Here is a 23,291-nt window from a genome sequence, read left to right on the forward strand (position 1 = left end):
TGCCAGAAATGCTTCCCGTTGCTTGCTTCTCGGGATCTAATTTTGACCTCTGACAAGCCTAGTGCTCAGTGTCACATGCTGACGTGCTGCCAAAGATCTGCTGTAATTAGAAGATGATATAAATTGCAGTCTTTGGTGTCATTTTAGAGCAAACGTTTCTTTCTTGTCCATCTAGGACACAGCAGTGATCCCTGTGTGTATTACAGCAGAGTAATACACAGCTTATTTGGTTAGTGCCTTATCCTTTCTGTACTTGACCCTGAATTGGATGTAGCTGTAAACAGAACGTGCTTTTGAGATTGCCGAATGATAGCGAGGGCCCATCAAATATTTCATATGTTACGCTGTAAAAAACAACAGTAATGCAGATTGTCTTTCAGTATAATTCACAATAGTAAACTGAGCCTCGGAAAGGCTTCACCTGCCCAGTTGAGATAGTTGCTAAAATACCAGACATCCTATTGAGAATGAAATTAAAAATGTATTTCTATTTTAAAAAGTAAGAAATTCAGCTGATATTCTGCTCTCAGGTTCCCTACTCCAGTGACAACTAAGAGTTAACCTGCGTTCAGCTGTAAAAGCTTTACAGTTCCTTTGTAATTGTGGAGTGTATGTAAGTTTACAGCTAAAATTTAATGCAGACTTTTAGTTTATCTTTGTTCCTTTCTTTTTCTAGTCTGAGAAATATCTTGTAATTAGATTTAGTTTTACAGCACTGCTATTAGTGCAAACTGTAGTGATTATGTATTACAATTCCTAACCATATATTAAAAGAACAAATACAAAACACAATGAAACCCCTGTTGTGTTGTAAACACAATTAATTTCAGGCTGTATGCAGAATGCAAAAACCTTAAATTAATAATAATAAAAATTCTAATGGCATAGAATACTAAGCAATGTAAAGAACTAAGTAATGAAAGTAAAAGTCAATTCCATAGATATAACACTTGTTTTAACGCGCCTGCATGCATATTAAGATCAGATCCGGATGCTTAGCTTAAAAAAACACCCACCAGCCAAGTACAGAAAAAGTCTTACTGGTTGTGAATACTAACGTTGCTTAAAGAAACTTGCTGAATGTTGGAAAACTGTTTCATGGTTGCCTAAGAAGCCACAGAATAACAGGAGAATAACTAATTGTTCACTCTTAAATTAATCGCTATATAGCAAAGCTGAATGTACTACTGATATAGAAAATAAATCATGTTATTTTAGAAACAGTAGAAACCCTAGTATAAAAAATACGCTCCTATTTGTGTTGTAAGCCTCTAATTGGTGTTTTGAATTATCCATTGCTTTCTGCTGTGAGTTGTTTTTTCCTTGATCAGATAAACTATCTTGAAATTTCTGGGTTAACAGTTGCTACTGTTGCTTCAAAATCCTTTAAAAGGTGATTACAACCAGATTCGTCCACGCTCAGCTGGACTGCAACCGTTAACTCTAAGATAACGGAAAATATTGTAATATGTTGGTTTTTGAAATGGATACAATTTTAGTTAATGAGAAATTTTGTTCTTTGCTGGTTGGTTCTGCCAATAGTAAAAGTAGGTAAAACCCGTGTCTGGGGAGAAGGGCGTGTATGGTATTCCCATAAGCTCCCCTCCAGCTCCTTGCTGAGTTGGAAGCTGTTTTCTCATAGATTAGAGGTAGGCATATTTGACCATCCTCCAGAAGAAAAGTCAGAATCGATCCACTTCACCATCTTTACCAGGTAGGGATCTACGGCCCGGTTTAGATTGCGTTTGCCGGGTAATGCAACGGTTTCATCAGAACTGCTGTCGTCATCTGGGAGAAGCAATTCCTAAACGACTTTGTCATGAGTGCCGCCTTTCATTGTTTTAATCCTTCAAAGGGCCCTTGTGAGGGAGCTTTGACTCAGGATCCCTGAGCAAACAGTGGTGGCTGTTCCAGGCGCTTAATTCATTAGCGGCTTAAGCAAGCTGCCGGGCTCTGAGCTGGAGCCCAGGTGGGCTGCCGTTCTGCCTACTCTGCCCTAACTCCCGCAGGAGTAGTGTGAGTGAGGAGTTGTGTAGAGCAGGGGTGACCCAGTTCTCCAGAACAGTTGGTCAGCACCTCATCCCAGTACAGAGGGGTGGCATTCTGCAGCTATTTGCAAGAGGTATGGCCTGCTTGCAGATTAATTGCTTTGAGCACTCTACATTCAGGGCTCAGAGCTGCTGTCACCATCTGGGAGAAGCAATTCCAGTAAATATTATGCTGCTGCTGTCTCAAATTTAATTCCAAGAGGTTTGGGTGTTAATAACTTTTCAACTTTTTTTTTTTCTCCCCATCTTGGTATTTTTGGCACACAGGAAGTGAGAACTGGGCTCTGTGTCCATGGTGAGCTTCCCACAAGCTCCTTCCTGGAGCAGTTGTGTTTAGAAAAGCCATGCAATTCAGAGCAGAAAGTAATAGATGCATCAGTTTTTAGTTTAAAACTCCATGTAGGCTTACATTGCGCCAAAGATGATTATACAATTTTGTGTTTTACACAGTGTTACATACTGCAGGTAAACAGACTAAATACTTTTTTTTTTTCCTTCCTAATTTATTGATTAAAAAAAATTTTCTCACTTGTTCATATCCTCTCCTATAGCAAACATACATAATCATGATGTTCTGTCATCAGGGAAAGTTTCCACTTTTTTCATAACTTTTTCAAACATGTTTTGTAAATGCAGTGGTTCTGCTTGTTCAACACCTCTAAGCTAATAAATAGTCAGGCCAAAGGCTTTGTAGTTTTATTAAGTAGCTGGGTATAGCTCTGAAGTGACTGAATTGCATTCAAGTAGAGAGGATGCTGTGTTTGTCTGCTGGGGCTCTGGTGGGCTTCTGGTCTGTAATGTCCCCCTTCCTCAGCCCACACTCGCTGTTGTTGAAGTCCTCGAGGAGCTGCTGCAGCCTACATCTTATGAAAGTTGGGTCCTGACCATGTGGCATGTCTCATGTAAATTATTTTGATGGCTTTTAAACCAGACCTTTGATTTCTGTGTAGTAGTAACTTAAATCCTGCTAACATAACCAAATAATCTTGTAGGTCCTCCACTAGGCCGGAGGTTGCAAGCGTAGAGCCAGCAGATCAGGATGAGCGCCAGTGTTCGCAGAAGGCTGTTGTCCAGGCACGGTCCTCGCAGCCCACACGTCTGACAAGTATCATCTTTGCTGAAGATATAAGTAGGTTTTAACTTTTCTAAGCATACTACTAGTTGTTTATGGGCATCCTGGCATCCTCCAGTAATAGAGTAGAGATTTAAAAGTGCACAAAACAAGAAACTCCCATTCATAAGCATAGTTACTTTAGACTTTCCATAGGCATGGGGTTTAAAGGCCACGTTTGTTAAAGGCCTCAAATAAGTGTTAATGATATATCCAGGGAAACTAGTGATTCTTTAAAAAAAAAAAAAGGGAGGAGGGGGTGTGGCTGAAAATAATCTTCAGTACATTCTTTTTATATAAGGCAAATGCAGGTGTTTGGCATTTAGAAAGCTGGAGATTGCCTTTGTGTCTGTTATACAATATACCTGCATAGTTTTTATAATGATAGGCGGAAACAGTCAAGTAAATGTCTTGCAGTCACTAAATCAAGAAGTATATTGGAGTTTACGCTTTCTGGGTAAAAGTAATTAAGTTCTCTAGGACATGAGCCATGTCTGACAGTTGCACTGTAGAAACTCTTTAATATGTATGCTGAGAAAATGTCTGTAATTGTTAGTGTAGTTGGAAATCACAATTTATTAAGATTTATTGTAAAGTTCAGTGAGGAAGGGAACTGCTTTTTTTTGCTTATTTAGCCACGGTCACCATTTGACCAAGAGTTTCATAGTCGAGGTCATGACCTAGTTTCAGTTCCTCCAGTGTCTTGTGTCGTTGGCTTCAATTTGAGGTCCATTTTGACTTGTTGGCTCTCTTGATGAGCACATCCAATGTTGCTGACTTCATGTACCCTTTCTGATGTCTCTTCAAGTGACTGGACAAGTCCTTCGTTGTGATGCTATAGTTGATATAATTCATGGCATCCAAATTGTATCCACAACAAGAGAACTGTATCTTGAAGATTCACCACTGGAGCTGAAAATTCAGGCTTTGGATTCTGAAGGTAAGAGATGTACTAGCAGGAGGTAAAATCTGTATTGAAACTCTTAATTGTCCAATATGTGCACTAGTTTTATTTGCAAGACAATTGAATGTTAGAAGCCAAGCTAAGTAATTTAAAGGGGGTCCTCTGCATAATACATTCAGTAACCTATTGTTTTTGTTTAAGTTTAGAATCTTACCCCTTGATTAGGAAAATCAAACACCGCTTGATTTCCAAGAACTCTTGCTTGCCTTTTTCCTTTATTTTTCCAGGAAACTTAACTCTAGTTCTAAGGATATTTTTAAAAAATCAGAATTTAAAGTAATTGCAATGGAAGGTGTCAGCTCTTATAAATTTTACTCCAGGTCAGGAGTAACAATGTAATGGAAAAGGTTCCAGCACTTGTCCTGTTGTAGTGTCCCATCAGGATTTAGCTAACAAGGTTACACAGGAATGTGAAGTAGTTGTGGGTTTTTTTTTCTTTTTTTTTTTTTTTTCCCTTTTGAGCTGAGATAGTCTAAAAAATTTTGCAAAAGGACATTTTATCCAAATCCAATCAAGCACCAACAGCATGCTCAAATATGATGTTGAAGACCAACCACTTGTTGCTTGGATTAATATCCCTTATTTATTTTAGAAACACTCACTTTTGGGAGGTACCGTTTAGGCTCATGAGAGTCAATGCATTTGGACTGAATGCATAATTATTTAATAGGAGCAGAAAACTTCTACTCTTCATACTGTCTGTAGCATCAGAAAAAGAACCATGGTGCTGGTAAGAATTTCATGCTTTGGTTTCAACAATCCATTTTTATGCACGCATCAACAGTCACACAAACCAAGTGGTTTTTAGGACAACTTCTGGGCTGAAAGGAAATGATATGTAAAGCAGATATAAAAGGCTGAAATGTTTGTTTTGGATAGTTAATGAGCCCATCTTACATTAATTTGTTTGTAAACTGTGAATGCCAGATTATGTATGGCAATATGTTAATGATGAAAAGTAATTTTGTTTTCTTATGCTATACATAATACCGGATTCTTGGCTTGGCGTTTCTGCAAACTCTCCAGCATGCTTGGTGGACATATTTGCCTTGGAAGCCACCCAAGTTAGTCTGAACAGGAGCAGTGGTTCAAAACTCACAAAGAACGTTTAATCTGCATGACTGAAGCAAGATGTTGGATAGGAGCCTTAGGACTAAGCTTAGCAATCTAAGTTTAGGGGATACACTCAAAAGCTTCGAAAATCGGTTCCTTTTTACCCAAATAACCTTGGGATCCGTCAAAACCAAACAATGTATGTGAAAAGTGCGGTTCATCAGTGCTGTGAACTCATTACCCAAATGGTATGTCAGATCCACATTTCAGAAGGGAAGACCGCTTAGTAGATATTTTGGTGTCCTGCTAATATCCAAGAAATAGTAAGATTTTTGTGGTCAAAGGGGGAAGGAGGTGGCGGGTGCCAAGGATCTCTTAGGGGCTGACAAATGCAGGATAGGTGGTGACACCTGCACCTATCCACTGGGCTTTGTGAAAAACATAAAGCGGCATATGCTGTTGCAAACTGTCAACAGAAAAGCCAGTTAAATATCTTGAATTTGCCAAACTCAGTAAAGCAAGATAGATTGTGATATTTGACTAAATACCAATAGGTATTTCGTTACAAATTCCTCTTTTAGGGGTAAGACAGAGAAATTTTCTAGGGAAAGAAGTTGTGTTCTAGGAAGACTCTATGCTTGTTATTTTTGTTTTAATCTGATTGTTAATCTGACTTACAGGAAACACTTTCAGCACATTGGCAGGATTAGTCTTTGACTGGACAATAGTGAAAGACACAGAGGCTGATGGCTTCTCAGATGCCCACAATGCCTTACGGTAGGTTCATTTACTTTGTTCTCGAAAGTCTTGTTTAAGTTTAATTCGTTTAAATATTTACCCACATGTAGGCAGCTTAATGAACTGATGCCTAAAATAATGCTAATTCTTTCAAGGTGGTTTTTTTTTGGTTTTTTTTTGTTTGTTGTTTTTTTTTTTTCCTCAAGTGAATACTCAACAGTCTGGGCGCACTCATCCCTGTTTAATTTAACAACTGGTAGTGTTAACGAACAGCCCAGGTAGCTCTAATGCAACAACTAGAAATAAATAGATGCAATTGTTGATCTTCCTGAAACATCTTGTGCAAAGGAAAGACTTACCCGTAAGAATTTCAACAGAGTTTTTTTTTAAATCGTTTTTTTTTTTAAAGTAAAAACCATCATCTTCCCTTTCAGAAATGAACTCTCCAGATTTGAAGAATTTCAGGTTTCAGTCAGCACCTAGTTCTGGTGTTGAAATAGCTTTCAAACTAGCTAACCTTTAAATAGGAATGGACCAAGTGGCTGCTTGTACGCTAGATACAGCTCGTAAGGCCAGGTGAAATAACTCAGTGAAGGTATTCAATGTATTGTCTTGCAGACAAAGCAATGAATGGAAAGCACTTGTTTGATAAATAAGTCATGGTGCTTGGGTTCATCGTCTGCACTAACTCAAAAAATAAGTTGACTGGAATTTAGAAGTGCTGTGTTCTGTGGAAACTTCTATTCAAGGATCTTGAAAGTGAGCTCATCTTTTTGTTTGTTTGTTTTTTTGTTTTGTTTTGTTTTTTTCCTCTTATATTTGTCACCAGACAGTCTTTAGCCTCTATTTTGGTGGTAGTGTTTTTTTTATTTTATTATGTATGTGCATTGTTTAGATTTACAGTGTTGATGTCACTGTTGTGTTCTTCAGTGGCTTCAAACAGAAATTTGAGTTTGCGTTCTCATTAAACTAATCAGAATTGAAGGCTGCTTAGCAGTACCTTGTATGGAATGTTTTTCAACTTGAGCCCCAAGAGTTTTATATTTGCACTGACACCAACTGTTGTCAGCGCAGCAGGATCCTGTTAGCAGTATTATGCTAGTATTCATTACATTAAAAGCCACTGTGAATCTTGACTTTGCTCAATGTGAATGTTGGTTGAAAAAATGCTTCCCTGGTATACTTGGATTTGACCAGACTGCAAACACATGAAACATTGTTTTTTCTCACAAAAGAGTTTACAGACACTTCTTGAGTAGAGCTTTAGTCAGAACTTCTCTAACATATAGTAAGCTTGCAAGATGAAATAGATTCAGACTCACGCAGCAGAGGCTTCAGTTACTTCAGAAAACAGATTCCAGTAAAATGTAGGTAGATTGCAGGACATCAAATAATGTAGGGAACTTTAAAGAACCTGACTTTAGTCTATATGATGATTCTATGAGTAGAATGTGGGGAAACGAATGCTCTTAGCAGCATGGTTAACAGTTGACTTCCATCCTTAAACTTGTATTCCAAATATATTGGAAATGGGGTGAGGGTAGCAAACAAGACTCTTTGCTGCTAGGTAAACACCAACTCCCATTTTGCAACCCTAGAGAAATAAACACACAGCATTATCTGAGGAAAGCCTGTTAAGGTCGTAATGTGCTTGAAGCTGCAGGTATGAGTGTGTGTGCCCTGTCTCCAGTGAGAGCCAGACATTGTGCTAATAGTTTAGTGGGACTTGTCATCCAAGACCTAGGCCATACGGAGATTTTTGTTTCACTGTAAGTATTTGCTGGAGATGTGATTTTAACCAAACTAGTATCCTCTACTGTTAGCACAGCTATGATCACATAAAAATTGTTCTAATGATGTTACAGCTTTGCAAAAGAAATTATAAACTGTCATAAATGTTAGCATTAATAACTGTTCTCAATGTGGCTTTACTGATTTTATTGTGAAAGTGCACATAAAGCCAAACAGATTGTGTGCATGCAGGAGCTTGCAACCTTTGAAACGTGGTTCTCTCAATTTCTGTCCTCTCATTTACTCATTCATGGCAAATTCCTTTCCTCTCTGTTGTCACATCTCATTGAAATTTCTAACAGTTACAAGTATTCTACTTGTAGATTTTTTTCAGTCATTTATTAAATGCGTCCTAGCTTCTTCATGTAGGTCAAAGTTATGTTCTGCTTTGTTAAGCTGTTGCTTTCATAAACATAAGCTTCAAGTCTTTCACAGCAGTTGTTCCACAATAATGTCGAGAGTTTTTGCAGTCTACACCTACTGTACAAGCTGGAAGGATCATTATAGACAACATGTGCAGTCTTCTGATATCTCTTTAAAGCCCTTAAACAAGCTTCAAACAAACTTTTATCAGCCACAGAAATTAGCTGCAGATATCTTGAGGAATGAGTAAAATTTGGATATCTAGTCCCAGGCAGACATCTTAAATTTGCTTTAAAATTAAAATAGCTGGGAATAGATGGTGGTTTTGTTTCTCTGTGGGTTTACAAAGGTTGGTTTAACAACTTTCTATCACTTTTTGGTTTGCCTTTCAGTATACTCAAATTCTTAGAATCCACTTATATTCCACCTTCCTATATATCGGAGATGGAAAAAGTTGCCAAGCAAGGAGATACCATTTTGGTGTCTGGAATGAAAACGGGGAGTTCTAAATTAAAAGCAAGAATACAGGAAAGTGTCTATAAGGTAAGAAACTCACATTATTTTAAAATATTATTATTATTATTTAATCTTATAGTTCAGGGTTAGAGGAGTACTGGAAGTTTGCTCTGCCACATTGTTCCCGTTGTGGCTATCAGTGCCGCATCGCTGTGTTACTGGGTTGACTCTGTAGCCCGTATCACAGAAGATTACAGTGCTGCTCTTGGTCACCCTGACAGGGCTGGAGTTTGATGCAGTTACCTCACCCAGGATGGTGCGTGTGCTGGAGATCATTTTTAAGCCTAACTCTCTGACAAAAGGCCCTACAGCAGAGGAATACACTTCAAATACTTCTGTGTGATTTTATATTCCTGATAGTCGTTCATCTTATATGTCTCTATAAAACTAGAATCATGCTGGATAGGGCATTGGCCCTTTAGCTTTTTTTAAAAATAACCAACTAGAACACTGCAGGTCTTTTTTTTTTTTTTTTTTTTCTTCAATGAATAAATGAGTAGAACAAGGATTGCTATATTGGATATACCTTTATTTACTGTTGTGTTTTGGAATGAGTATCATATGAGTACTTTGTTAGTGTCTAATTCTACCTCGTTAGATTCTGGTCTCCGAGGAGAGGCTTTGGGATCAGAATGTCAGTGCCACAAGGGTATTAAACTGCAGTATTGGCCGTCTTCCCAGGTGTTGTGTGGATCCATGCTGTTTCTTTCTCTATAACTTGTGATGACTGAGTTTTTCACTTAACTCTGGTAACAGAGTTGTTTTTTCTCTTAATAGAATTTACAAACACTCGAGAGAGTTTTTTGTTGTTGCTTTAAGTTGTTGCTTACAGGAATACTTGTAATTGTGCTAGTATCATCTTAATACTACACTTGATAAAAACCCTTGTGTAAAGTGGTGGGGGTTGTCTGAAGTTTGTCTCTCATCCGCAGTCTGTTTTTGCAGATTTGTGTTACTACATGTTGTACTTAATGTTTTCCCTTGAAGTGGAATTGCCTTGGACTGTCTAACCCATACTTGTAAAAAGTGTTCTGTGTAAATATTACCTGAACACACGTAATACTAGTCACATGGTACAAATAATAGTGCATGTGAAGAACTGCATTTTTGTTACAGTTCTGCCTGTGATTATTGTGTTGAGTATAGCTACATGATATGAGTCTGACTTTTTTTTCTTGAATGCTTGTAGCTTGGTTAGTTTTCTGTTTTAATACTTATTTTTCTGAATCAGTTTTGAGCTGATACTGGAAGTGAATTGAAATGATATTGTTCTGTTTGCAGTTTCTGTGTCTTTCTGGTTAGCAGTCCCTTTAAATCTCTCCCTGCTACCGGACTGCACGTTTTCAGTGAACATCTCTCAAACAGCTGTAATAGAATTGATACAATTATCTGTTGTATTCCTAATTTAATAGAGAGATGAGTTTGATACAGATTCCGCAGTGAAGTTATAAAGGATCTGTTGTTTGGAGGTACCATGATTTTCAGTAGGGGAAATAAGTTTCTAGATATCTGAATAGTCACTGTGCATCTGTCTGATTTTTCTGTATTCTCTAGAAAATAGAACCAAAATGATGTCCATACAGACTTGGGGGTTTTTTTGGACAGTGTGCACAGAGCAGATGTCTGTACCATTCCTTGTCCTTTGCATTCCCCTCTTTTGACAAAATTTGTAGTGATGATGGAGCCAATTACAGCAAGTAATATTTTTAACTTACAGATTATAAGTTATTGCTGCATAGTCTGTTTCAAACAAATGAGCTGCTTTAAATGTGATTGCTTTTTCTGATTTTTTTCTTTTTCCCCCCCTCCTCAATCAATAGCATGTACATCCTGCAGAAGTCAGATTGCTTATTTTGGAAAACATCCTTTTAAACCCGGCATATGATGTTTATCTTCTGGTAGGAACATCAATTCAGTACAGAGTTCAGAAAATAAGGCAAGGGAAGATTACAGGTTTGTACTGTTCTCGTTTTGTTTTGTTTGTTTGTTTTTAATGCTTTGTGGGAATTTTTAACTGCTGAGGAATTTGTAATTGTTTAAACTGCTTTGTTAATATCTAGTACTGTTTTCCTAAACCACGTGGTGATAGAACTGTATTTTTTTCACAAAAAAAATAGTGTCTATAAAGGATATACTGTTGCAGATTTGTCAAGGACATGAAGGTAAGGGTAACTTGGAACAGGAGCTAACACTATCATTTTAGATATACTCATTTATTTCACATTATCTAAGAAACTATGTCTAACTTTCTCAGTTAAATCAAATTTAGATTAGCAATTTTGTAAAAGAAAATTTATGTCCATTTAAAGGTGTGGTGTAGTTGCAGCTGTTAGGAGGGGGTTTTTTTTTTTGGTTTTTTTTTTTTTTTGGAAACTATGTAAGAAATGTTTTACTGACCTAGGTTCACTACATCAGCTAGTAGTGCAGAATGGAGCGGCAGAAACTGTTAGTAACTCGTAGAAAGTAATTGGACCGCTTTTGAAGCTGGGAATGAATTGGTGTTAGGTCTAAGCAGAGGGATGATATTCGTTGGAAACTGCAGCTTGGAAGAAATAAGTTAGGCGAGAAGCTCGTTTTGTGTGTGTGTGTGTTGATATAATCGTAGAAATGCTATTTCTGCAAGACATCAAAAATACTGATTTAATGTGTGCACTAGACATCAATAAAAATTAATCAGCAGTAATTAGCATCATCCAACACTGACATATTTGCTTTTATTGTTTCATCTCTTGTCTTGTTTTATGTACAGAATTAACGATGCCGTCTGATCAGTATGAACTGCAGCTCCAGAACAACGCGCTTGCTGCTGAGGGAGATCCGTCGTGGCCGGTTGCCAGGTTGGACCAGGCAACATCAATTGTAACTGCATTGCAGCAGGGACAAACGAACCTCATACTTGGGCACAAGAGTATCCTTCCTACGTGATGCTTTTCCATCCAGACCTTCGTGGCAGGAGGCAAACTTTCCACCCTTTGCAGCACAAAAAAGATAAAATTTTCCACATTTGTACCAGTAGTCCTGAAAATCAGGAGTGCCTGGTAGAGCCATGGAAAGCAGCACTGCTGTGGATTCCATCTCAACAGAGCTGCCTGATGCCTTGAAATGTTCTAAGAAATTAAGTTGGCAAAAGTTCAATTAAATCATGTCTGTTCCCCTCAGTCAGTGTGGAAATGTGATGGGGCTTTATTTGATTTTTATATTTAGAGCATTGAATTCTCTAGTGGGATCTCTAAAATACTCACTATCTTTCAGGATAGTGGAGGTAACATTTATTTTTCAGGGTACAGTTAGCTTGAAATATCCAGAGAAACACAAGGAGCCCCAGGAATAAGCTGACCTTTTTTTGTCAAAACTTTTCCGTTCCTTTACTGAGACTTCAGGTATTCGCATGCAAGGGGTTTCCAGACTACCAAACAGCACTATCTATGTTGTAAATCCTGGGTATTTAGGTTGGTACTGACTGCAGTTTTCCTGATTTCTTAACATAATTTCTTGCCTTGTTTTTGTGTTGTTTTTTTTTTTTCTGTGTATATACACACTTCTGTTTCTCCTATTACTCTTAATAGTTCAGTAGTAAATATTTGTTTATTTTCTTTTGTCTCTGTGCTCAGCAACTTAAAGCAATGAAGGTACATCTTCAGAGTGTACGCGCCAGAAGCAAAATGCTTATATCCCTTGTGTAAAGAGGTTGTTGATTTGTGCTGTTCAATATTTCCTGTTTTGTAGGATTTACAGTTCATCCAGGTGACAGATGGGTCCTAGAAACAGGCAGATTTTATGAAATTACAATTGAAGTGTATGACAAATCAAGCAATAAGGTGTATTTATCTGATGTAAGTGAAATGTTGATATACTTCCGAGTGTCTTTCTCCTAAACCTTGGCTTTCTTTGAAATTAGTTTAGCAGTTTCTTACGTTCAGTTAGGACATTTCAAAGCATGTTGTTTCTTGCCTCTTCCTTTTTTCCCTTTGTTTGTTTGTTTATTTTTTAAATAAAGCACTCCGGGTGATTCATGTGAAAGTTAATGGAGTCTAAGCACTGTAGAAAAAAACTGGAAGAAGTTGGACGACGTGGTTCAAACATACAGCATAGGCCTTGCACTGGATATTGCACACCAGTGTAACTAGTGGAGAGCAGCACTAATGTGGTACTTCATCTCGTCGTCCCCCCAAATATAATACTGTCATGTCTAGAGGCAGTCTTTCCTATTAGAATGGGGTGTAAGGTAGGCTTAACACTCTCGAGGAGCCCCCTGTTTCTTTTTAGTCGATCATGGGAAAAGCTTAGATGATTAGCTATCATGAAAACACTTCACTGCTTGGTAGTTAAATAAGATGAATTCTAGGTGCTATGTACCAAATATACATCCCTGTTAAAAAAATAAAGACGACAACATTTAAATAGTTCATTTGCAAGCAGAACAAATTATTAAATTATTACTTTTCAGAATATTGAGTTTCTGTAAAAGTTATTTGCACTTATTTGCTTCCTGAGATACAAGTCTGAGTTTCAGCTGGATATTGGAAAAAGTGTTCTATTGGGGCAGTATATTTGCATGTGTTTCTGCACAAAATTAAGAAATGATTGTAAAATATGAATTATTTAGTGGTGTAAATATTGGTACTTCTCATGTTAAACTACGCATTGCTGATAACTTTAAAAAGTAAATATTTTCTGAGGAGTTAATGCTGTGTCTAAACGATACAGTTATTTTGAAAGACTGAAACGTTCATAGGGAGAAGTTCTTATTCAGTGTCAGATAAGTTTGTTTGGATTATGTTATTTAACAGTTGCTTTCTTTTTGATTTGTTGCTAATATGCTTATGGCTGACAGTACAGTATTGATGTCAGTTGCTTGTGGCAATATCTGTTTAATGTTCTGGTTTTAGAATATCAGAATTAATACAAAGCTGTCCAAAGAATATTTTGAGGTGCTGAAGTCCTCTCTGAATGGATCATACCATTATGTGAAAGCCGTAAAGAAGGGTCAGACCGTTATTGATGCCGCACTGACATCGGTAGTAGATCAGGTATGTTTTTGTAATAACTCTTCTGCTTTACTGGTAGGCCTAAAAATAATTTACTCGTGCAGTAGTGACTTAATAGTGGCACAGTAAAAGGAAACGTAAGAATTACATGAGTCTAAGCCATCTTTGTTGAAACAGATTGAGAACCAAATTCTAAAATCCTTACTTCAGGAAAACTGTCAATTAAGTCAACAGAGGATTTGTTTAAGTAAAGACTGTGGGATTTTGCTACTGAGTGTGTGGCAAACACCTGCTAAAGTAGTGGCGCACAGCGCTGATGTGTTTTTTCATGGCAGATACTGACGTGGGCACATGTTGTATCCTTGTGCTGGTGCAAAGGTCCTCTCACATTCTCTGAGTGAATTTTACAATTTATTGTGGTAGGATCATCAGTGTCATACCCTGGCCTTGTTCTTCATTCAGTTACATTTGGAAAGTTTTCTGTCATTTGGTAAGTGATGTTAAATGCTGGAATGAAAATCTGCCAAATGTATCAGCCTGCAAATTCCTTCAAATTAATATTAATTAACTTTCTGCTAGTTGTGCAGGCTGCTGAGTGTATGGCTAACTAGGGCACGTGGTGTGAAAGTGATTTGCTTTTGCTTGGAACTTTAAAAAACTCAACACTTCAACCCATTTTCTGTGAAATCATTTTAGTGATTCCTTGAGTAGGATTTTGTAGACCCTTGTGTATGATAAGCCATCCTTGTTCTCCGTGTCAGGTAGGTACTCTTGAATGAAATTAGGTCAGCTGAGAGCTGTTAAAGTTTTCCATCAGAACTCTGGTAAGAAGCAATATGTTGTGTGAGAGGATTATGGCATTACAGTTACAGCAAAGCTGTAAAGGCCAGTATTTTGGGATGGGTTGAGGAATGGGTCTTTTAGGCTGAGTTTCATCTTCAGCTGCTGCTGAGCTGAATGAGCAAAGAGTAAATGCAGGTGTGGAGTTACCAAATTAATTCTTCAAACGAGGCTGTGGAAGAGTGTATTTTTTTATTGCTGTTTGCCTTTTAAAGTAATGTGAGCACCTGGATCTCCCTAGTAACACTACTCATTTAATACAACGGCACACTTCACTGCGATCAGCTGACCCTTTGCTCACGAGTAACACTGTTTGTAAGTGACCCTAAACAGCTGCTTTCCTTTCTCTCTGAGATGTTTTCAACAACTTGTCTATATACAAGACCTAAACGTTATTCCTAGGAAGTACTATGGTGTCATTTATAATACTGTGCTGTTGCTTTTTCTAGGATGGAGGTGTTCATACACTGCCAGTTCCAGTGCGAAACCAGCAAGATGTTGAAATATATGTTCCCATAGTTCTGTCACCCAGCATTTTGACGTTTCCTTGGCAGCCAAAAGCAGGAGTCTACCAATACACCATACAGGTATGCCAAAGAAGTATCTAAATGCAGGAAGCATTGCTCAAGCAGGCACAGCGAGGCCTGTAACTGCTTCTGTAGAGTTGACTTTGGATACTTCAGGCCCAGTGATATCCAAGACGTTATTTGGAGGAATTTTGTTGGATGTTAGTTGCAGGAATTAAAGTGTAGTTAAAAAAAAAAAAAAGCACAAAACCACGAACAAATGTGAAAACCTCACTGACTTTTACCTCTTATCTTTCATTCCCTTCCTCCCTCCATCACGGATGCGCCACACATGCGCGCAGAGTGGAAAACATCCAAGGTACAGAACTTAATACTAATAAATTAGAGGCTGCTGGTTACTGTAAAGGGACGGAAATATGGGAGTTTGAAAGGGAGTGTGAAGCGACTGCAAAAAGGGCTTGACAAGATCAATCAACAGCGCCCTGTCAGCCTTTGACATCAGTATCATTCACTCCCCACACATCTCATGCTTCTAATGAAAAGTTGTAGAGAAGGAAGGGCCACAATTTTATTTGCAGTATGCCCTTCTAAAGGGACTTTTTTCTTGCATTTCTGATGTGTGTCTTTGCTCCCGTGCTGCCAGTCCTTTGTATCCTGGAGTATAGCCTAGCTGGAGAAAAGAACATTGTGCCTCTCCAGCCAGGACTCTCGCCCCGGTACAATGATACCCAGACCCTGCACTCAAGCGTTTCCTGCGGAGTTTCTGCCTCTCCCTTTTAGCGTGAAGTAGTGCTGAGTTTTGGGTCTGTCTTCAAGTAAACAGTACACAAAAAGAGGCAGTGGGACACGTGATGTCTGAAGTAAATAAATCAATCTCTTGAGGATAAATTTACATTCTCTAGTGCAAATCTGAAGTTCATGTCATTGAGTTTAGCACTGTCATCTGTATTTTTAATTCCTGTGGGATTAGTTTGGTTTAGTTCATGCTATACCCAGCCACACCAGCAGAGTGTGGTAAAAATTCTCAGTACAAATATGAATTTTCAGTACTTTGTCATAACTTCTGCTAGAGCCCAGTAAGAGAAAGGAAGTGTGTGTTCCTGTTTCCCACCTCTTTTACAGTTCCATTCTTGTCTCACCTTATCTTGCATATATCGTCAACTATCTCACTAGAGAACATTCCTTCGTGTTACTCCAATAATCTGCGTTAGTATTCTTACTTTACTGTGATTTTTTTCATTAAAAACGTACACTATTTTTCTCCCAGCATTTAAATCAGATTGCATTTACTGAAACTGAGAACGTTTTCCCAATATGGCCATTCAACAATACTAGTGCTTGTTTACAGTAGCACACAGCTTGACTGTTGTTCCTGCCTCTAGATTAGTGTTTGCCTCCTACTCGGCAGTTTTTGAGTCAGGCTATTTTAAATTGGTGAATAGACTTTTTCTGAAAATAATTTGTAAGGGATTTTTGGATCTAGCCAAATTCTGTTTATAGCGAAAGTAACTCCCTCCAGATGGTATCAAAATGACTTTTGAGTTTTACTTTGTCAGCTGTCTGGTTTTCTGTTGGTTGTTTTGTTCATATTTGTGCTAATAAGATGGCTTCTGTTGCAAGGAAAAAAGGAGAAAAGGGAAAAAAAAAAAAGAGACGTTTCCTCCATGCAGTAGAGAAGTGAAGTGCCATCTTTGTGAAGTTAAGTATGTGGAAGTTACTTTTTTTTTTTCTGGTGAAGACATCACTGTCACTGGTAACAGTTTGTGGCATGGAGTTCAGCTAACAGGCTGTGGGTAATGATTAGACCGAAAGAGAAGCTGGTTCACCCTTTCTGTCCTCAGTGCTAGAGAGAAAAATGTAGTAATTTGTCTGGTTTGTGTGGCAAGGAGATGTGACTCCACAGAATTATTAAGAAGAAGTATTTCTATTTTATGTTTTCTGCTCATTTCCCTATTTTAATTGAAAATATCTTTACAAAACGTTCTGAACTCGTACATTCTTTAAACATTTCTTGCCACATCCCATGCATCTCCTTCTGTCACACACTGTTACCTGTTTATCCATTTGTTTTTGTATGGTGCTCTTTCTGTAATCGGGTTGTGTGCATGCTCATGGGAAGGGAAGAGGGGAATGTCTGAAACGTCTGTCCTTTTGATTCCTCCCTGTCCCCCTTCCCCTGTAAAAGTTATTAACTAAGCTCCTGCATAATTTAGATTTGTTTGTTTTCCACACTGTCCTTCTAGACAAGATTTATCATCTTGTCTGTTTTTATGAGGAAGTTAAAGAAATGAAAACAGTAGACATAAGGAAAAAAATGCTCTGATATTCACCCTTGTTTTACTCTGATGGAACATGGAAATTTATTTTGGAGTGTGAAACTTTTTTTGTTTTTTTAAATTTATTTTAAAAAAAATCTCCTTAAAAATGCATTATTCTTGGCATACCTTTCTGCACAGTATGTGTCTCGACAGACACTTCCTATAGCTCACACTAATGATGTTTAAAACCTATACGTTTTACAGCATTGTAATGATTATGTTTCTTCAGTAACTACTATTACAGCTCCAGAAGGAGAGTACTGTGCTTGTGTTGGCAAAATGTTTCTTGGCTATTCACTTTACAAAATCTGAACCTGCAGCAGATATTACTTCTGTAAAATAATTCTACTCACTTAAGCTCCTCCAGTTGTGAAACAACCCTTCAAGAGCTGGCAGCTCTAGGAAAAGGGTGGATTTTTCTTTTTTGTGGGTTTGGGGTTTTTTATGGGAATGTGTATAATAAACTTGAGCTTGTCAGTTTGGCAGTTACTGAGCCCTTCCTTGAGAAGCTGTTGTGGGAGTGTAGCCTGTACGTTTCACAGACCCCCCGCCCCGCTCGTGGTAAGAGCGGGCAGTTTCCATTCCTGCCAATTGCTTGTTCCATGACTGATCAGTTGGTGGAGCAGCGTGTTTGTTGAATGGCTACAGGTAGACGTGCTGGTTTTCAGCATAAAAATAAAGAATTAATGCCAAAAGACAATGACTTTTTCTTTTTCTTTTTTTCCTTGCTTGTTTCATTCCCTCCCTGCCTCCCACCTTCTTTTCTCTTTAGATCCGTTAACAATTCCCATTGAAAGAAGCTAGTAGGTACAGAGTGTCTTGTTAGCAGCTGCGAGACCCAAAATCAGCACTTTGGCTGTCAGCACCAGAGAAACAGTGGGGGTTTTCAGAAGTACGATAAATCCCATGTGCCAGGGCTCTGGTATGCTGATTTGTGAAATACTCTACTGACTCTAAGCACGATCAATCGCTAGGAGTTGTGAGCATCAGACTTCTGCAGCTGGGAGAGAGATGTTTGGGTTAGCAGCTCTGGTGAGCCTGTAGGATCTATGCATGAAGAAAGCTGAAATTAAAATGAATGAAGGGTAGTAATGTTCTCATCTCTTACTTCACCTTGCTGTTTTGAAAATTGAGCTGTTATTTTATTTGTATTTCTTCAGTAAAAGCATTGTCATTGCTCAGTATGTGCCTGGTTTTTATGCAAGATATTCAAAGGCTTGATAGCTAAGAAACATGAGAACCATACACTTGAAAGATTTTTCTCTTTGTATTCTAGGCTCATGGTGGAAGTGGAAATTTCAGCTGGTCCTATTCTAACCAGGCAGTTGCTACAGTGACAGTCAAAGGAGTAATGACAACTGGAAGTGACATTGGCGTCAGCGTTATTCAGGCAATTGATGTTCAGAATCCATTACATTATGGAGAAATGAAGGTAAAACTCTTATTTTCCCTGGTCACTCTTGAATATGGCTTTTGGAAACAGTGAAGAAGCTGAGAATGCCACAGGCATTCCCCTTTCCAATATGTTCCTAAGAGGTTTCCCTACCAGCCCTGTGGCAGGTTAAGTGATCTGTTGCAGTTTTTGCTTCTGAAGATCTAAGTTCTTTCTGTTGCATTGACTTTACTCCCATTTTTGACCCTTCCTCATTTCCTTGGCAAGTTTTTTTCCTTCTTCAATGTTTTGAGTGCAAGAAGGAAATAGTAACTTACTACTGGCATAGCTGTCTAAACAGACAAGCCAAACTACAGATGCATTCTGCAGGGTAAGAGGTAGGTGTTCTCACTCGGTATGAAAGGATGACAGATACCATCAAGATGTGCAAGGAAATTCCTGCCTGGAGAAGTGGCTGAAGTGAATACAGTGCTACATAATGAATCATAGAATCATAGAATCATAGAATGGTTAGGGTTGGAAGGGACCTTCAAAGGTCATCTAGTCCAACCCCCCTGCCAGGAGCAGGGACATCCCTGACTAGGTCAGGTTGCTCAGAGCCTCATCCAGCCTGGCCTTGAACGTTTCCAGAGATGGGGCCTCCACCACCTTTCTGGGCAACCTGTTCCAGTGTTCTATAATCCGCATTGTAAAAAATTTTTTCCTAATTTCTAATCTAAATCTACCCCTCTCTATTTTAAAACCATTACCTCTCGTCCTATCGCAACAGGCCCTACTAAACAGCCTTTCCCCATCTTTCTTGTAGGCCCCCTTGAGGTACTGGAAGACCGCTATCAGGTCTCCCCGGAGCCTCCTCTTCTCCAGGCTGAACAGCCCCAACTCTAGAATCTAGATACCAAAGCTGGCCAAGAAAAAAATAAAGATTTAGGAAAATTAGGAGAAAATGGGAGTGAAAAATATACCCCCCAAGAGGAATTTTGTGGTCTCTGTGCAAATCATATCCTGTTTTTAGGATTTGGACAGGGTGATCATTATGTGATACAGAGGGAAGAAAATACAGGAGCAGTATATGTAATGGCCCCGCAGAAGAGAGTGCAAAGACAGGTGAAGAATCTGCTCCGGTTGACACTGTAAATCTACAATCTTAAATATTTTTCTCAAGAATGTTACTGATTTAGAAGTAGCTCCTTGTCCTTTGGACACAAATAATTTTCATTGATTAAAATGTGTCACCGCTTACTCTTTCTGTGACGCTGTTAAGAACTGACAGACCCGTAACATAATAGAACAGAAAGTAAAACTATTGTTGTGGTGTATATTCTCTGCTGTGAAGGAGTACTACTCTGCTACCTTCTCAAATTCAGGCATCTTAATCTGTGCTTTAACTCTGTCAGCTAAGGATTGGAATAGAAACCTGACAGAGAAGAGGAAACCTGCTCCTGACCGCAGAAAAACTAAAAGAGCGTGTACTGAGCACGTGTGACTAATCTGGGATCCAGGGGCTGTGTTTGTCTAACTGCATGGCCGTAAATGAAATAGGCTTGTTTGTGCCAAGCAGATGCTGTTTGGGCTGGCAAACAACATCCATCTGCCGAAGGCTTTATAAAGGTGACTGCCTTTGTTTCTGAGGGAGCAGAGAAGCTGATTGAGGAAGCAGGTCTTGCAAGCCCTGGGGCAGTGCACCTTCCTTCCAGGATACATGCCTGTAATTTAGCAGCTGGTGGGGAACAAGCTGATTGCATCAAATATACATACATTAGCTATACAGCATACTTCATAATTTCTAAAGGTTCCCATGTGCAGCACTGCTGTAATTGTTGTACTGCACTTCTGTTGCACTGAAGTCCTTTTTGACAAAAATATTAAAAAATGTGTTTGGTCAAGACTGCCAAGTCTGTCCCATAACGAAGAGAGAGCTATGTAAGCAGATATTTTTGCTCTTTTTTTTTTTTTTTCTTTTTCTTTTTTTCCCTTCCCATCTTCACCTTCCCCCAATATGTGTGTCTTGGGAAATATATTTCTAACCAAATTTTTCTTGGAACAGCTGCATCTACTAATGCTGGGGTTTTTGAAGGGCAAATTAGCTTGGGCTTTGTGCTCAGATTATTTATGTCAATGCTGCAAAATGGATTTGAGAGGTACTAAACTTTATTCTTCAAAAAACAAATGCTTAAAATAATGACACAAATTAAAATTTGTGTAGAGTTTAGTTTACAGACTTGCTATGAATTTATTCCCTGGACTACCACGGATGCTGCTTCTTAGCAGTGCGACAATTACTAGTAGGAGATACAGGAATGAAGATTTTTCAGTTAGAACTTCTTATCCTCAAACATAAGTCAAAGCCTGAAGACAGAAAAAAATACTTCTCCATGTGAGCTTTCAGAGCAGTGCATTACACAATCTGAATAGGTTATTTTTGAATGCCTTTGTTGTTATGTTAGGAATTGCATTCTTAGTAGAATAACTCTGAAGAGTTCTGTTTGCTGACCTCAGTAAGCAAGTGTGAGGAATAGTTAATTGTGTTCCACAAGGATTACAGTTTTAACTCTGTACCATATGGTTCAGTATTCTATCCTGAAGCCATTTGCAGATGGTTAGGAATTTAAGATATTGCAAATGAAAAACTTCGTTCATAGTGATTGTTATGAAACATGCAATCAGTCTGTGGTGTATTCTTTAACATTAATGGACAAAGTAGCAAGTCAGAATAACAAATATACAGTTAAGGCTTGTTCACTCGCATATTGGCTATAATAGCATGGAAGATCTCTTTCTGCTGGACTTATTTCTGCAAGCAATCCTTTTAATTTCAGAGTATCTCTCACATAAAGATTACTTGTTGAAGCAGAAGGCTGTTAGATTAGGAAGTAGATACTTGTTTATTTATTTTAGATTTCTGACATATTACTGTGGGGAAATGTTTTGCCGGCAAAAGTGCAAGAAAGAAGACAGAAAAAAAAAGCCATTGGGGAAATGTTTGGCCATTAGTTCCCTTAGCTTCTGTGAGCATTGGAGGCTGGGGAGCCTTGCTAACTATGTCAGGTCTACCTCAAATATTCACGCTGTGGAAGTCAAGGTTGGATACTAAATCTGTTCTAGTTGGTGATAGTACCTCCTGGAGATACTGTGCAGCTTAGTCCACACTTTAAAATCAACAAAGCAGAAGAGAGAGTTGTAGTAGAAGTAGCAGTAAAAGGCTCACCAAGCTGATGTTGACCTTGGGCTGTTATGGGAAAAGAGCACTGAAATAGGAGCAAGCTCTTCCTGGCCCTTTCTGATACCTTTCTGCAGCAGGTAAGCACAAAAGCAATGTTATCTGAGAAGAATTGTTTTCAGCCATCAGAGGGAAGTCAGCAGCTGGGAAAAGCATATGAGAGGACTTATTAAAATAAGGAGAGCCTACTGAAGTCTATTTTTCTTTTTTTTTTTTTTTTTTTTTTTTTTTTTTTAATTATCTTTTTGGAGAGTTGTGTTCATACATCTCTGTCCTGTTTCCTTCCTCCTTCAGGTTTACGTAACTGAACCTAGTGGGATGGAGTTCACACCATGTCAAGTTGAAGCACGTGTTGGCCAAATATTGGAGCTGCCCCTGAGGATTAACGGCCTAACAAATGTTGAAACGGGCGAGGTAGTCCCACTGAGCGACTGCTCCCACTTTGATCTAGTTGTGGAAGTAGAAAACCGTGGTGTGTTCAGGTCACTCCAAGGTGATTTGATCCCCTCCCTGTTTTGAAAGTTAATTTAAGATATTACTAAGTCATACATCTCCTTTAAATCACTGTTTCAATTGCTATGTACGGTATTCCCAGAGAGGAGCTTAACATCAGAGGTGGGGATCAGAGTAGTTTTATTTTGAGGATGTATTTGCTTTTTAATGCAGCACATCCTTTTGGTATTGTTGATGTTTTGGGGGACTCTGAAAGCATTTTGGCAATTATTTCATTGGATAATGTGTAGTCTCCCATATGTCTTTCTACGGTTTTAATATTTTTAACATGCTTCTGTAACGAAGCTGATGGGTTTTCTCATAAGAGGAGTCTACATATATTGTATTTTGAGGTAGTATTGGAAGACTTACAAGGACACCGGTGTTAATAACTGCTTTGCCCAAATTGTCTGGCAGTACTTTCAGTTCTGTAAAGACACTGTTCATTGTTTGCAAGGAACTAAGACAATCAGCTGCTTAAATTTTCCCAGAGCTCTGTCATTGTTAAGCTCATTGCTTTAAGAAATGCCTCTTTTTGGGTTTATTGAGAGTATGGAGTACGTATGTTATTTTCAAAGATTGCCATTAATGTTGCTGGGCTGAGTGGATATCGAGCAATGTACTTGTTCCTGTGTCTACTGATTTCGGTATGTTATTCATATGTACCATTGACTTTTTTTTCCACCCAAATGTCTCTGCTATGGGAGCTCTTTCCTGCACTATTGAGCCAGTAAAACCAGTCTGCATTGTACCATCTGTTTGCCGGAGAGGCAGCTATTTTAAACGTCACTATGTAGTATGCTGTTGTACTGCTAGTTTCAAAAAAATAAAAAGAAGACCCCTCCCAAACCCCAGAATGTCCTCTGAGTAAGCAGAGAAATTTCGTGGAAATATCTTAGCTTCAGCTAGAGAAATGATGTATTGCCTACTGT

At 38.5% G+C, this 23,291-nt stretch overlaps 1 protein-coding gene across 1 annotated transcript in view; it reads left to right on the forward strand.

The window, feature by feature from the left end:
* Positions 1–23,291, forward strand: part of NUP210 (nucleoporin 210) — a 65,176-nt gene that overhangs the window by 5,993 nt on the left and 35,892 nt on the right. The window contains exons 2-13 of the mRNA XM_086755615.1: positions 3,041–3,177; positions 3,968–4,099; positions 5,857–5,953; positions 8,461–8,611; positions 10,405–10,537; positions 11,334–11,492; positions 11,965–12,033; positions 12,311–12,417; positions 13,474–13,614; positions 14,862–14,999; positions 18,534–18,689; positions 22,162–22,360. Coding sequence (XP_086611741.1) covers positions 3,041–3,177; positions 3,968–4,099; positions 5,857–5,953; positions 8,461–8,611; positions 10,405–10,537; positions 11,334–11,492; positions 11,965–12,033; positions 12,311–12,417; positions 13,474–13,614; positions 14,862–14,999; positions 18,534–18,689; positions 22,162–22,360 — 1,619 coding nt within the window. The remainder of the gene's footprint in view (positions 1–3,040; positions 3,178–3,967; positions 4,100–5,856; positions 5,954–8,460; positions 8,612–10,404; positions 10,538–11,333; positions 11,493–11,964; positions 12,034–12,310; positions 12,418–13,473; positions 13,615–14,861; positions 15,000–18,533; positions 18,690–22,161; positions 22,361–23,291) is intronic.

Source organism: Chlamydotis macqueenii, chromosome 10 (genome assembly GCF_036417535.1).
Source record: "Chlamydotis macqueenii isolate bChlMac1 chromosome 10, bChlMac1.mat, whole genome shotgun sequence".
Lineage (NCBI taxonomy): Eukaryota > Metazoa > Chordata > Aves > Otidiformes > Otididae > Chlamydotis > Chlamydotis macqueenii.